Here is a 16,339-nt window from a genome sequence, read left to right as displayed (position 1 = left end):
CTGAGTTACTGTGAATATTGTAAGAGACATCTCTGATTCGCAGTAGATACACATGGTATAGGCATAATACTTCTAGGTGCTTTACAGTGCTCTGTTTGTTAGCTGACAGTCATCTAATTTTAAGCAAAACAGAAAAATAATTACTGCTTTTGGAGATTCGTAGTGTGAAGCCCAGCAACAGTTTCAAAAAGTAAATTAGTTAACATTTTTTGAACACTTAGTAAGTTTGACTTAGTTCAGTTAAAAACCATTTTTGAGCACATACTTTGTACATAATATAAAGTAATACTTTGGCAATACAAGAATGAGCCATTTTGAAGTTAATGATTAAATGGATAATTTTATAGCAATGTTGTGAAGGATCCAATAGAGTTAAATTAAGTATGTGTTTTGGTGAAGGCAAGAAAGGAAATGAGGTGTGGGAGATATTCTTTGCAGAAGGAATTTTTGGGGAGGGGAGGAAGTTACGGCCAGTAACCCATGAGAGAGGTGCCACAGGAGAGAGAATTCTAGGACTCTTCTGCAAAAGGCTGCTAGGAGAGGGCGGGGAGCCAGGGCAGTCCTGGGCCTCAGTGCTTACTGAATGGCTACTTACAAAGAGCTCGGGTCGCTCTGGAAGGACATCCTGGATTATGGTCATGAGTTAGTGCTCAGCTATAGCCAAGACCAATGTCTCCAGGATTCACCTGTGTGTTTCTTTCTCTGGACATGTTTCTTTAGGGACTTATTTATGGAAATAGTGTTCTTGCTGCTGGAAGTAGCTAGGAACACTGAGACATGTATTTTATCTTATCCAAATCAATGCTGTGAAACTATGGAGCTCATCACCCTTTGTAGTTGTGGATCACACACCCCTCAGCCCCTCACTATGGGGTCATTTAAATCTTCTGTGTTTTATTTGTTTGGATCCATCCTCTTCAGTCAAAACCATCTGACTATATTGCTTTCTTTTTTATTTTTTTTAGCCCCTCTGGGTGTGTCAGTATTATACTGCTTAGAAATTGTCTTAGAAAACTTCTGTTTCCTGAAAAAGAAAGTGCCTTACTCATGTCATCCTCTTATTTACTCCACCCCTGTTATTGCCTATTAAAGTCTTATCCATCCTTCAAGAACCTGATCAGATTTTTTTTTTCTCCATGAAGCCTTCCCTAATCACTCCAGCTTAAGAGAATTTTTTCTTTCTTTATAATATTGTGTCACATACTATTTCTAACAGTGCATCCAATGCTTGCTTGATTATTAGTGTTACTCAGAGGGAATTTTTTAAAAAATCAAAATCAACTTTGTATTCTAGAACAGTTTTGTTTGTTTGTTTGTTTGTTTGTTTTTGTCTTGCTCTGTCACCCAGGCTGGAGTGCAGTGGCACAATCTCGGCTCACTGCAACCTCCACCTCCTGGGTTCAAGTGGTTCTCATGCCTTAACCTCCCAAGTAACTGGGATTACAGGCACTCACCACCATGCCTGGCTAATTTTTGTATTTTTAACAGAGACGGGGTTTCACCATGATGGCCAGGCTGGTCTCGAACTCCTGACCTCAGGTGATCCGCCTGCCTCGGCCTTCCAAAGTTCTGGGATTACAGGCGTGAGCCAATGTGCCTGGCCTTCTAGAGCAGTTTTATATTTACATAATCATTGTGATTACATTACATAATCATTGTGAAGCTGGTACAGGAAATCCTTGTATATCCCACATCCAGTTTCCCCTATTATTATCATCTTATATTAACATAGTACATTTGTCAAAATGAATGAACTGATAGGGATACATTATTATTAGCTAAAGTCCATTCTTTATTCTGATTTCCTCAGTTTCCCCTAATGTCCTCTGTCTGGATATAACATTGCACTTAGTCATCATGTCTCCTTAGGCTCCCTTACCTGTGACAGTTTCTCAGACTTCCTTGTTTTTAGTTACCTTGACAGTTTTGAGCATTACTCAACAGAAACTTTATAGCATTTCCCTCAATTGAGATTTGTCTGGTGATTTTTTTATAAGTAGACTGAGGTAATAGGTTTTTGGGTGGAAGACCACAGAGGTAAAGTGTCATTTTCATCACATAATATCAAGTACACATACCATCAATATGACTTATCAGTGTTGGTGTTAACCTTGATCACCCTGTCTTGAGGAAGTGTTTGTCAGATTCCTCCACTGAAAAGTGACACTTTTTCTTTCTCCATTTTTACGCTGTACTTCTTGGGACAAAGTAACTACATGCAACTAACTCTTAAGGAGCTGGGGAAGGGAGATAGTAATGCTTCATTTCCTTAAGAGCAGATTATCTACATAAATTATTTGGAATTCTTTTGCATTGGAAATATGCCTATTCTCCCCATTTGTTTATTCAATCATTAATTTATAGCAGCATGGACTCATGGATATTTATTTTATTCTTTGGTTTATAATTCAATACTACTTTTTTTGGAGGGGGAACTCATTAAGTGGGCTACTGTGTCCCTTTGACATCCCCCATAATCTTTTTGCATGTACGTTTTCTCAATTTCTGGCACTAAAAATACTCCAAGTCTATCTTGTGTATATTCTGCTCCATTCCCAGAATCAGCCATTTTCCTGAGGAATCCTGTCTCCTTTTATTGAAGAATGGTTATTAGAAATCAAGATCTGAGCCTAGGTTTTCTCATTGCTACTGGGATGTCATTGCCTCTAGGCCCTCTCAGCGGATGGAACATATGTGTGTATACTAACCCAGACATATACACATGTCTACAAATATTTCCGTATGTAACTATTTGTATCCTTATTAAGCTAAACATGAGTTCATACTGATGTCTCCAAATCTAATCTATTATCATATGAATCATTCTGGGGAAACCTGAAAATACAGAATCCCAGGTATCACTCCAGAGATAATGAATCGGGATAAATATTGAACGTATATGTTTTGAAAGGCAAACATTAAAAGTATTGAATGTTTCTCTTGGTTGAATATTGGAATCAGTATTAAGATTTTGAAAACATCAGTTTACATGATAAATATAAGTTTTACTTTGCCATTATTCACCATTTGGGTAAGTATTTATCTTAGGAAAACTTTGTTGTCTGACTGTAGTTTTGCTAATTTAAATTTCAAGAGTGTGCAATCTGATAGAGTTTGAAAATTCTTGTATTAGGTGATTATTGGATGTGCCATTCAACTCCCAAAGTCTATGATTTGAAGTCCCATATATAAAAATAAACACTGCAGGAACACAAAATTAACTGTGAGAAGTGTATTCATTCATGTTGGCAGTATCTGCCTCACTCATTTCCTCTGCTTCCCTTTCTGTTTTCTTGCATTATTGGTTGGCGGCAGACTCCAGTTCCAACACCATCTTCTGAGATGATCCTGATTCCCAGAATGCTCTTGGTGCTGTTCCTGCTGCTGCCTATCTTGAGTTCTGCAAAAGCTCAGGTTAATCCAGGTAACATGGCTATTACTCAGTTATATGCTAGAAGACCGGCAGAATGTTAAAACCCACCAATGTTCAATGGTGGGTCTAAAAGCTGCCAAGAGGGTCTACAAAGTTCTTTCTCCATGGTGAAATAGGAACAAAAACTAATATTTTATATATATATACACACACACACGTATATATATACACACACATATATATGTATTTTAATACAACCTGTTGAATATTGTAAAAGATTTTCTTATATAGAGTAGGGTGCAGTAAGAGGGCATTTAAAAAATGGGAGGTGGCAGAAGCAACCATTTGCTTCTGCATCTTCTGAGAAAAACAGGACAGAATTTTTAGATGTCTTAGAGAACTTCTTCAGGTTGGTTTACGAGTTGTTTCTGGCTGTCTTAGGCTTTGATTTTGCTTGGATGTCCTGTTATGCTTTTGGGATCCTGGTCCTGTGGGATCTCAGGCAGATTCTCTTTCCTCTAGGGTGTGGCCATGCTCAAAATAAATAGGTTAGGAGAATCTTTTGAGCCTAATTTTGTGGGATTATGTTGTATTACATGCACTTTTAAAGTTTAAATGGAAGTAAATAATTGTATTATTTGTTACACAATAATGCTGCTTAACAACCTATCCAAAGCTCAATGTCTTTAAATGAACATTTATTTGGCTCCTAGCTGGACTAGTTTGGACTGTTCTCTATTCTGTGTTGATTCACTCAAGCATAACTGAGAGTCAGCTGGCTATTGGCTCATCTAGGATGGCCGCGGCACAGATGAATGGGGCAACTTTGCTGTGCTCTGTTTCATCCTCCTGCAGACTAGCCTGGGTATGTTTTCCTGGAAATTGCACAGGAACAAGACCAGAAGCCAGAATATTCAAACATTTTTCAAGTCACTGCTGAAATCATGTTTACGTCGCATTGGCCAAAGCAATTCATGTGGCCAAGCCCAGAGTCAGAGTGGGAGAGCACAAAAAATTAGATGGTAAAGATCTGGGATGCAGGTATTGGAGAAGAATTGGAGTCATTTTTTTTTCATTTTGCCACAAATATGAACATGGAAAAGTATACACAGCTTAAGTGTTGAATTTTATGAATTTTATAAACTGAACACATCTAAACAGTACCCGAATTAAGAAACAGAACTATACCAGCATTTCAGAAGCTCTCTTCATGCTTCATTCCAGTAACTTTTCTCACCACCCCCCAAAGGTAGCCATTATCCTGCTTTCCAGCAACATAGATGAGTTTTGCCCATTTTTGTACTTATATACACAGAATTAGATGATGCATAAATGCTCTTTGTGTCTGGCTTCTTTCACTCAACATTTTGTTTATGAGATTCATCCTACTGTTGCATGCAGTTGTCAACTATTCATTTTCATTGTTGTATATTACTTTGAATATTTTATGTAGCCAATCTACTGTAGATGGGAATTTGGATAATTTCTAGTTTGGGCCCATTATGAACAAAGCTCCTATAATTATTCTTGTATAAAACTTTTGGTAGAGATAAGTACTCAGTTCCTTTGAGTATACACTTAGAAGTGGAACTTTCATATGTGTAGCATATGATGTACCATTCTGCATAATTCCAAAAATTGTTCTGAAGTGCTTTACTATTTTACCATCCCATAGCAGTATATGTGAGTTCCAGTTGTTGCATGCTATATTTTGATTCTAGAGGGTGCTTTAATTTTGTCCTCTTCATAGCATAAGGGTTCATTTGTGAAATGTTTGCTCTCCTCCTTCCACAAAAGTTCCATGTACATGGGTTTTTCTTTATACCTTCAATAGGAAATACAATCAAAACTCCTTAAAATCAAAGAATAATTGTTTGAAGAAGCCCAGTGCCTTGTTACTTTCTCATAATAAGCTCAGCTGTTGCATCTCAGATCCTAACTTGGGTACCATTTTTTCCTTTTTCTGCTCTGTATTCCTCTCAATCAATTGTTGATGTTTGGTTGCCTCCTACTACATTCTTCATGCTCTGAGTTCCAAGGAAGAGTGCTGTGAGTGCATGGAGTGGTGGGATGTTTTGGTGGTAAGCATACTCACGGAGACTGGCATACCATGAGGACATTTAAATGACTAACCAGGAGAGTTAATCTTCTGTGTTAGAGTCCACACTGTGGCCCTGAACAGGAAATGGACTGTTTGAAGACAGCAAATAGTCATCTTACTTTTTTTTTTTTTTTTTCTATTTCTGGTGTCAGGTATTTCTGTTGGCTCTTTCTGACAGGGAAAAAGAAACAGACATCTCGATTTGCAAAGACCTTTATAGGAAAACAGGACATGTTGAAGGACTAATCCTTCCCTCTGCCATTTCTTTCTATTTTACCAAGTCAAACCAGAGACGAGTGTTTGAGGCAGATGAGAAATTTTCATTCATTATCAGTGATGAAGAGTCTATCATGAATCCTGAGGCTCATGGAATTTTATAGCTTGCACACTGCTGAGCATAAAGTCAACATATAACAAATGCATGTTGATTTAAGGATGACTCTTCAGGAGTCCTTACTGGTGTCAACTGAAAGACTGACTATAACCGAAAGTATTGAAAGGTAACTGAAGGCACTGAAAGACTGAGTAAATTCTTGGCCAGTTAGGTTTTTCCCATAGGGAGGCCACATGATATAACAAATAGAACTTAAGCCAGGAGACTGGGTTATAAGCAAATCCATTATGCAACCAATTATTAAATTATCGAAACATTTTAGTTGGTTATTACATATAAAATACTGGTTGGTTAATAGTTACTGTGCTAAGCATTAAACTCAATAAAATAAAAATAAAATAATAATTAGTTGAAGCTCATTGTTGAAGATTTTACAGTGACTATTGGTCAATAAGCCTTCAGTATTAGCATGATTTAGTTGATAGCAGAAACATTGAATATGATATGATATGAAATACCCATCTTGGGATCTCAGCAGATACCAAGAGAGGATAAATAATCTTGTTTATATTTTTAAAATTCTCTACTATTTTAAATCATAAATGTCTCACTGGTGTCATCCAGGGAGGCTGCAGAGTATTGGTGGTATGACAGAGATAGTCGGCCGAGGCACGAAGGCAGCAGAGCTCTTGGCTCACTGTTCTAAAGCATCTGAGTTTTGGCAAAGTAGGCAGTGAGGCACGTGGTGTTAGTGGCATTTCCAGTAATGGCAGTGTTAAAGGCAGCATTGTCAAAGGGGCCTGCAGCGTAGGCTATGCAAGACTTTGTGGGAAATGCTGACATGAAATTGTATATACATAGTCCTGAATTGTGGGCAGTGTTCTCACCTATCTTCCAGCTGCAACGGTGCACCAGGAACTGGAACCTAATCATCATTCATCCAGTGGGGGAAGTTACTGGAAGAATTTGAGGCAGTTTCTTATATCCAAATCATGGATCAGAAATACCATTTAGCTAGTGACATCCAAATCAAACAAATAATCATCCCAATAATTTCTGAAAATCATTTCTACAAATCAGCAGATGGTTGCAATGTTATTAGTTCTGATGAATGATTTGAAGTTAACTTAGAAAAAAGTATTTAGCTTACTTTTGAGTAACAACCCTAATTATAATCCTGACTTGGTCATAAATTAATTGTGTGACAGTGAGGACGTTGTTATGTGTCTCTTTGTACTTCCTTAATCTTTTCGCCTGTAGTAAGATTAAGTTGGATTAGATAATCTATGGTACCCTTCCCGCTACAAAATTGCTGTGATTTTTATGGTGTGAGAACTTTATAGCACATACTGGAAGATTTGTTGGGCTTTGGACTTGGAGGTATAGCCCCTGAAGTTGCATGGCTGTTTTTTGCAAGAAAGACTACTTGTTTCCAACTCCCTACCACTTCCCAGGCTCAGGGATGTGAAGTCTGAATTTCAGGAGAATCTTGCCTTTGGGGTAAAGCACACAGGAAGTGACTGATAAATACTTAAAAATTTTAAACCCTAAAACTCTGCTTAGTGGCAGGTGAGTGCAGAAACCCTGCCCTAGCCTAACCTGCAGGAGCATCATAGTGCTACAAGCCACCCTGCTCCAGTGCATCTTTTGCTCTAGAGGTGGGGCCAAGAAGTAGCATTTCGGGCTGAAGATACAGCATATGCAATGGCTGAGAGGAGGGAGAGGAACATGTGGGGCTCCTAGTGGAGGGTAATGAGTGAGAGAGCCAGCAGTGCTATGTAGGGGATCCATTCCTCTGTGGGATCCTTGAGTCAAGTTTTCCCTTATTTCCAACTTGGGCTGGGACTGCCAAACTTGATAGGAGAACTAAGGGTATCTCCATGGGAAAGGGACCTCTTTAGACTCCACAATCATGTACTAAAATACTGGGCTGCAGTAGTTGTCTGAGTGTACACCAGTGTCAGGCTCCCCTAGGGGTCATAAAACCACTGTTGCAATGGTTGGTGGGGAACTGGCACCTTATGTTTTTCCAGATAGGAGGATGAACAGAAGTATCCTGATGATCCTGAAATTCTAGCCCAGCGGTCTGAAGCCCTGGGACCCACTCAGCCAACTAGAGGACTGTTGTGTATAAAAAGTACAGGGGTGCTTATTCTCACTCCCCTGACTTGGCCTGTGACAATTGTTTGTGGTTAGGAAAGGGAGAAACATCTCTTCTTCTCAACAGGCAAACCAGGCCTTTAGGATCCATGGTACAAAGCTGGGGCACGGCAGTGCTGGGACTTCCCATTTTCATCTCACACTTTCCCCTCATAGGAAGCAGGCAACTTACTACCAGTTCAGAGTCCTGGGGTGGGAGTCCCCTTTTGGTATTCAGAATGCTTCCACTTTGAAAAAGAGTGGCAAAGCCATTCAGGGTTTGGGATTAGGAGAGGAAGAGCTTTTCTCCTGCTGGCCCCAAATTTATTTTAGGTGCACCACTATGGTTTTTGTTCTTTCCAGCATCAATCCCACATGTCATTGAGTTCTTAGGGTCAGACAACTAGAATTTCTAGACTATTCATTTTGGAATGGACCTTAGAAATATCTAAGTCACTCTTCCTCATTTTACAGATGAGGAAATAGAGTCAAAACAGGTGAGTGATTTGCCCATGCTCTACATTTAGCTAATAGTAAAGCTAAGACAAGGACGCAGTGCTACCTGTCTCCCAACCCCAGGTGATTTCCACCTGGGCCCTCAGGGAGCGATGTGCTGAAGTGACCTTTATCTAAAAATCATGTGTATCTGCGCAGCCTCATGGCTTCCTTTCTGCAACCAACTTCCAATGTACCTTTATGGGGGTGAGATGTAATTGAGGTTTGAGGGACAGCCTGAGGCCAAAGAATGGAGTCAGATGAATAGGATATACAGTGCCCACACCTAGTCTCATTATGCTAAATGAGGAAGGCTGGAGCTAGAAGCCCTGCAGGGCCAACTTACCCCTACCCAGAAACTGAAGCACCAGGGATGCTTTAGTTCCCTTCTGCACCAGATTGTCCCTTTATCACCTCTCCCTTGTCTTCCACCAAGGCTGCTATGTGTTAATTCACCTACACATATTTCCAAATTGGAAACTCACTTTTGTTTCCCTGGGTTCTCATCATTCATGTTCCCAGAGATGTGCTGAGAAGGTTTATGTGGCCTTGTCTGTTAATGAGAAGGTGATGCTAGTTTCAGGTTTGTGAAACTAGGCCTGAGGTACTAGTGTTGTGATCTGTGTGTATGTGTGTGTGGGGGGTGGGTGGTAGGGGAGACTGTGTGTTAGATGGCCTGAACAGGGCCCTGAGACAAAGACATAAAAGGCTGGCAAAAGACCTCTTTGGTTGAATTTATCTTAAGTGAGCAATGCTAGAAGCTGCCCAAATTGGCTCTTTCTTGCTTGTGTGTTTGTTAAGTCTAGGCTGACGCCTGAGAGTTGCCTTTGGCATCCTTCCTGCCAGTAAAAGAGTCTTTCTGTGGGTAAAACAGAAACTCATCTGCCCCTTGAGCTCCGTTGGTTGTGCTGAATAGGGAAAAAGAGAATTCAAAATTCAAAGAATATTCAATGAACACTTAATATATTCTGGGTACCATTTTAAGTGGTGTCAACAAATTTAATCCTCACAATAACCTTATTAGTATTAGTATTATTACATAATAGTAGTAGTATTATTCCAGTTTTACAGAGGAGAAAGTGAGGCCAAGAAACATTAGGTAACTCACACCAGGTTATAGAGAAAGCTAAGTGGCAGAACTGGGATTCGACCCAGCTCCAGCAAGCATGCTCTTTTCTTCTACTTCTTCTTTTTTCTTTATCCCCTTTTTTCAAATTTCCAACAATGTATCAGTTAATAGTTTTTTGTTTGTTTGTTTTTGGAGAGGGCATCTTGCTCTGTCACCCAGGCTGGAGTGCAGTGGCATGAACATGACTCACTGCAGCCTCGACCTCCTGCGCTCAAGCGATCCTCCTGCCTCAGCTCCCCAAGTAGCTGGGACTACAGGCATGTACCACCACACCCAACTAGTTTGAGTGTTTTTTGTAGAGAAGAGGTTTTGCCATGTTGGCCAGACTGGTCTTGAACTCCTGACCTCACCCTCCTAAAGTGCTGGGATTACAGGTATGAGCCACCACACTCGGCCACAAGCATGCTCTTGACCTCTGTGCTCTACTGCCTGTGGAGTGTGAGACTCAAGGAATGTCAAGGCAGAGGAACCCCAGATTCATGGACCAGCCATGAATGGGCTACAGAGACCTGTGAATCCCCTGAAATTGCATTCCAAACTTAATGTACGAAAACAAAAGTACATTTGCAGAAGGAAAAAATTTTCTATTATCAGATGCTCAAAAGACTCTGTGACCAGTTCCAGAAAAGGCTAAGAATGACTGATTTAATCTAATCTTGTACGAATGAGGAAACTGAGGTTTAGGGACATGAAGTGATGGGAAGAAACATGTTTGAAAACACTATTACTGGACCTAATCAGTCTTTGCCTACTTGCTGGGAGAGCACGGTCAGAGTTTTGGCTTCTCTAACCGCAGTCTTGACACCTATCACTGATCGCTGCCTTAAGGGCTGTTACAAAGAGTAAGAGAATATATGTAAAGTACCTAGCATAGCATCAAACACACAGAATGTGATTAATAAATGCTAGAACTTCTGTCCTCTTCCTTAATTTTGTATATTGTGCTGTGATAATGGCAGACTTCATTAGTCTTTCCATTATTCTATACTGTTCTCTATATTTTAACTTAACTGTAAAAATATTTCATTTTCTCTGAGGGCAGACTTCTCCTAATTCCTGGGCTTTGTATCTTGGGATAAAAGGGTTCCAAATGCATCTACTGCATCATCAGCTTTCCATCCAAAGTAGCCAGGTGAATTCCCGGTTCATACCCTAAAACTTTGCCTTTACCCTGTTGTTTTACATTCTGAGGCCTGGATTCCTAACTTGTAAAAGGCAGTCACAGGAGCTAAAAGTAATGCAAGAAAAAATAAGGCTCCACTTTTTTTCTGTGGTCAGTAGGGATAGAGGCCCATGGAGACCTAGTCTCCTTGAGTCTAAACTTTGGGGCCAGGAACATGATCATGGGACTGCAGGAAGAGCTTCACACAAAGTCCCTTCTCTGGACCTCTCAGTTTTCACAACCACCTGCAGAGCTCAGGTTTGCTCAGAGGTCTCATGTGGAAAGACTAAGAGTCTACAAAAGAACAACAGTGTTGGCAGGAGCAGACAAGGAGACAGGGACCCTGCTTACTATGGAAATCAGGCACTGGGGCCATTAGGGCCGTGCATGACTGGTGCTTCACATATTTGCTTATTAATGTTTTTTTCTGAAAGCTGACAAGAACTCTAGGAGCTTCAAGTCTATAAGATCAGAATATACAGTATAGTGATGTAAGTATGTAAGAAACATTGATACAGATAAAAAATAGGAAAAAGATATGAAACAATATATATACAGGATAAAAAGCAATATAAACATTATAATAAATATTTAATATATGTGTGTATATTTATGTATATATGTATGTATATATAGATATATCTATCTATATGTTCACGTGTTACATGTTACATGTGAACATATATGTCTATATAAATATCTATATTTAGATATATATTTTTATATATGTACATACATATTCCATAAATATATATGTAAATATGTTCACATTTTACCCAATCGGGTCAAATCTCTGGTGTCGTGCTAGTTGAGATACTGAAGGTATGAGAGTTAGCTGGAGCTGAAAGAATTTTCTAGGCTAGGTGAAAAGAGGAAGGGAAAGCTTTTGAGCCAAAGAAAAGCCGCAGAGGCACAAATAGAAAAACAAGAGTCAGGATAGTGATTATTGAGGGGTCATGAGGGAAAAGATGGGGGTAGGATGGGACCAAAAGTAGGAACCATATAGTCTTGGGATACTCAGTATATGACAAATGCCTTATGATCAAAGGCCTTGCTTCAGCTGGTGTTAACATAATGCTATGCCTTGCTGTCTTTCCGAGGGTGCACGTTCCTTTTGCTATCACATTTCAACAAATCCTGGGACCAGCGCGTTCTAAAAATTAGACAAGCAATAATCCTCCCTGGGCTCTCTGTCCAGATTCTTCCCCAGCTTGGTGATTCTGGACCCTAGGGATCATACTATAAACAGGGTGTGTGTGCTGGTAGCAGTGTGTGATGACCATGTGATACGGTTACTAGACAATGACAATGAGGATCAAGAGATCCAGATTCTAGTTCCAGCTCTGTCACTATCTAGCTTTGTGACTTTAGGTAAATCTCTGCACCTCACTTTGCTCATTTATAACATGGGATTCCATAAACTTTGCTCTCTGAACTTCATAGGGTTACTGCAGGGGATTGAATGAGAAAATGGAAATAAATGGGCTTTGAAAAGTTACATGCAAATATCAAAGACTGTGACTTATTACTTTTGGAAGAGAAGAAAATGAAAATAAACACTATGAAACAATAGTTTCTATCCAGCAGATGATGCCGGAGGAAGAAAGAGAAAAAAACTCCATTCGTGACCATTAAGGTCCTTTGTGGTCCCCAAGACAGACTTAAAGTTGCTTTTGGGGAATGGAGCTTCTAACGGTCCTGAACTCTGGCCACCCTAACTCTAAAGGGATGTAGGGCCCTGTGCTCAGGTCAAGCGTATCCATTACTCTCTCTCTCTCTCTCTCTCTCTCTCTCTATATATATATATATATATATATATATATATATATATATATAGTTTTTTTTTTAATTTTTAATTTTTTTTTTTCTGGGGAGAATAGTGTGATTGTTGACTTAGCTCTTAGTCTTGGCCTGTGGGTCTCTGAAGAGCATGGATGTGGCAAGATAGCCCTCACAGAATTTTTCAGTGGTTTGGACACATACACAGTAAAGTAGAAGTTAAGACACTAAAATCAGTGAGGTTTTTTTATGAGCTTAAGTGGGAGGTGATGAGTTGTTAAAAAAATTTATGCAACTTTTTTTTTTTTTCCTGCTTCAGAGATTTTTATGATTTTGGTCTTTGTCTTTGGTGTAATGATAATCTTTTGTGTCTTCATGACTAGCACCTATGACAGTGCTTGGCTTATATAGGCAATCAACAAATGTTTGATGAATAAGAAGGGGGAGGGGGAAAAAGGAAGTTAAGGAAACTCCCAGGCTTCTTTGTATTTATTTATTTATTTATTTGAGACGGAGTTTCACTCTTATTGCCCAGGCTGGAGTGCAATGGCGTGATCGCGGCTCACTGCAACCTCCGCCTCCCAGGTTCAAGAGATTCTCCTGCCTCAGCCTCTCAGGTAGCTGGGATTACAGGCATGCATCACCACACCTGGCTAATTTTGTATTTTTAGTAGAGATGAAGTTTCTCCATGTTGGTCAGGCTGGTGTTGAACTCCTGACCTCAGGTGATCTGCCCACCTTGGCCTCCCAAAGTGCTGGGATTTCAGGTGTAAGCCACCGCGCCTGGCCTTTTGTTTGTTTGTTTCCCAAAGAACAAAACAAAAAAGATCTAAATGATGCCATGTGAGACTTGATCTCAGAAAGATGTTGTGAAGCTGAGAAGGAACCCTTAGGAATATCATCCTTTTAAATGATGAGATGCTGAGTATGGAGTGAGTAAATTAGAGGGAAGATAATGAACCGAGGCCGCTTTAGCTAAAGCTACTAAAGTGCAGCAGCAGGGATCCAACCTTCTAGTGTTAGAGAACTGGGAGAGCCCATCTCCTTGAAGAGGTAGAGCAGCCCGGGGCTGCGGGGGAGGGGGAGGCCTTCATGTTTGTTCCTAAAGGCCACAAGTGGAGCATTTTGATCGTTATACTTAAAGGAAAGTGTGGTTGAATTTGACTCAAATATATGTAAATATCCTATGATTGGCATTTCAAGGGAGGAAGTCAGATTCAATCTTTCGGCTCCTGTAACTTATATTAAAGATAGGAAGTATGCAATGATGTGTACTGTCTATATACAGGCATTGCTAACTTGAGAAATGTATTGGCATGGGAGGAGCCCTGGGCTTGGGCATGGGGCAAATCCACCTCGAAAGCAGAGCAGAGTGTCTTCATTCTGGGTAGCTGGTAGGATATAAGCCTGGATTCTTGGTCTTCCAGTGCTTCTTAAAAACTGCCACGTGTTCTCTCTCCCCGCCAGGTCCTGAACTCTAATCTGTGTCTTGTCCAACTCTCAAAAACTCAGCTCACCTCGTCAGAGGGCTTCTCCTTACATTCCTCCTCCACGTAGCCCCAGCATTTGGCACATGTGCTGAGTGAGATATGCTGCATGCTTGAGGGATACCAGGTCTCCCTCAAAAACTCTGCTGATTTTGTCCCGTTGCGACCCTCTGCTAGTGCCAAACCTGGAGTCAGCCTCCTGCCCCTGCTCCAAATGGGCAAATGGCTGAAAGTGGCTATAGAAGTTCCCTCACCTCTCTGAGATTCTCCCTTCTCTGAAGTCTTGGTCTCTGCATTCTCATTGCCTTAGAAACAATCAGATTCCTTCAAGTAGATGATTTATGAATTTTATTTAGCTCTTCCAGTTACTTTTAGAGGGAGCACTGATTACTTACTGTACATTACTCCATCCCACCTAGAAACAGAGACATTAATAAAAAGTGGATTTATACTTTGTTGCCACTGCGATTCATGTTAACTAATTGTGTTTTACTTTTTGACTTGATTTCTAGGAAGCTCAGAGCCAAAGTTGAAACTTATCATCAGCCAGTGGTATAGAACCAAATGCAGTACACCTCCTGGATTAACTTTAGCTCTAGCTTATCTTGTTCCTATTTTCTTTTTCCTTTATCCAAATTTCTTTCTTTCTTTCTTTTTCTTTCTTTCTTTCTCTCTCTCTCTCTCTCTCTTTCTTTTCTTCCTTCCTTTCTTTCTTTCTTTCTTTCTCTTTCTTTCTTTCTTTCTTTCTTTCTTTCTTTCTTTCTTTCTTTCTTTCTTTCTTTCTTTCTTTCTTTCTTTCTTTCTTTTCTTTCTTTCCTTTTATCTTATGCAACTTTGAAAGCCGACTCCAAAATTTACTGAATGAGTCAAAGTAAAAATAATTAAAAAACAAATAATATCTAACTTTATTGAACGTTAGTGCTCTATGTGCTTGACAGAATTAACTCATATATTCCTTATGGCATGCCTATAAACAAGTGCCATTACTACCATGAAATTGAGAGGCTGAAAGCTTAAGTAACCTTTCTAAGGTCATAAAACCTTTGAATTATTTAAGAAAGATTGAATGTAATATTTAAAACAAATGATTCTCTCTTCTCCTCCTAGATATCATTTATTGAGCCCCATTACATTCTGTGAAGTATGCTAACTTCTTTGTATACATTATGTTAAATCTCTACAACAACCTTGGCATGGCAGGATTATTAAAGATGAAGAAACTGAAGTTCATAGAGGTTTGGTAACTAACTGGTAGTGGGATCCCATAATTCAGAAGTGGCCGAGCCAAGTCTTAAATATACACTTTCCATAATTCCACACCATGGCCTCAGTTTTCTTCTTCACTCCTGATCTTCATAGCTACCCAGTTTTCTCTTAAACTTACTTTCTTGTTGGGGATGGACGTACTATTTACTATGAAAGCTTCACTGACTTTGTTAACCAAGAAGAAGAATTCATTATCTGATCCCTATCTTAGTACCCTGAAACCCACTACAGCTTGGGGACTGCCCTTCTGGGGCTCTGCGAGAATTGTTTCTGGAAAGTATTTTGGGCTTCCAGGAAAACTGCAATCCTAAAGGTCCATTCCTAAGGGGAATTTCAACGTGCACAAGAGGTCCGGGTGACCATTGTACCCAAAGAATAGCCCTGTAGGCTGAAGAAAGAAACCCAAATAATCTTTCTTGGCCCCACTGTGGAATCCCATTGTGTCAATATTTATCTGCACAAAGGACCAGTCTGAAATAGCCTGCTCTGTGAAACTTGTGGGAAGCAGGGCCTCTGTGACAGCTTCTTTAATTGGACTACCTTGTCCTTTCAGAAACTGGAAGAACTATACCATGGTAGCCTAGGGTTGGAGAAGGAAGAACCAGGGATCAGGAGACCTGAATTTCAGTCCTGGTTACCCTAGCTCTCTGTGTGAACTTGAGTAAGTCAGTTCACCTTTCTGGGCCTCAGAGGTTCTGATATTTAACATGGAGACATTGGAGGGATTGGTTTCTTAAATTTGCTTCTGGACTCCAAAGTTTTATGATTGCAGATATCCCTTTAGATTGTAGACTGGCTTGGGACCCCTGACCCCAATAATACCCCCCAGTCAGTCTTGTCTGGGCCCAGAGAGGCCAAGGTGTCAGGTCTCTGCACCTCAGGCCTCATGTGGGCCATGTGTGTGTTTTCCTGGAAGCTGCATATAGGACACTCATTGACAGGGAGCCCGTGGTCTGGAGCTAGTGGTGAGATGGTAAACATTATGGAACAAGCAGCCCTTTCAGACTGTCAGCCTTGGCAGGATAGTATGAAAAATAATTCTTGCAAAGCTGGGGACTGGTGGCAGCTGCTTCT

The 16,339-nt window shown here is 40.1% G+C and overlaps 1 protein-coding gene across 11 annotated transcripts in view; it reads left to right on the top strand.

The window, feature by feature from the left end:
* Positions 1–16,339, top strand: part of DDR2 (discoidin domain receptor tyrosine kinase 2) — a 160,725-nt gene that overhangs the window by 94,341 nt on the left and 50,045 nt on the right. For 8 of the 11 annotated variants that reach the window (XM_015114088.3, XM_077939434.1, XM_077939429.1 and 5 more), the window contains one exon: positions 3,316–3,424. The exons of the other annotated variants lie outside the window; for them this stretch is intronic. In XM_015114088.3, coding sequence (XP_014969574.1) covers positions 3,343–3,424 — 82 coding nt within the window. In that variant the 5' untranslated portion in view covers positions 3,316–3,342. The remainder of the gene's footprint in view (positions 1–3,315; positions 3,425–16,339) is intronic. 11 annotated transcript variants of the gene reach the window in all.

This window comes from Macaca mulatta, chromosome 1, assembly GCF_049350105.2.
Source record: "Macaca mulatta isolate MMU2019108-1 chromosome 1, T2T-MMU8v2.0, whole genome shotgun sequence".
Lineage (NCBI taxonomy): Eukaryota > Metazoa > Chordata > Mammalia > Primates > Cercopithecidae > Macaca > Macaca mulatta.
The sequence above is the reverse complement of the archived record's forward strand: the minus strand, read 5'-3'. Positions and strand labels throughout refer to the sequence as shown.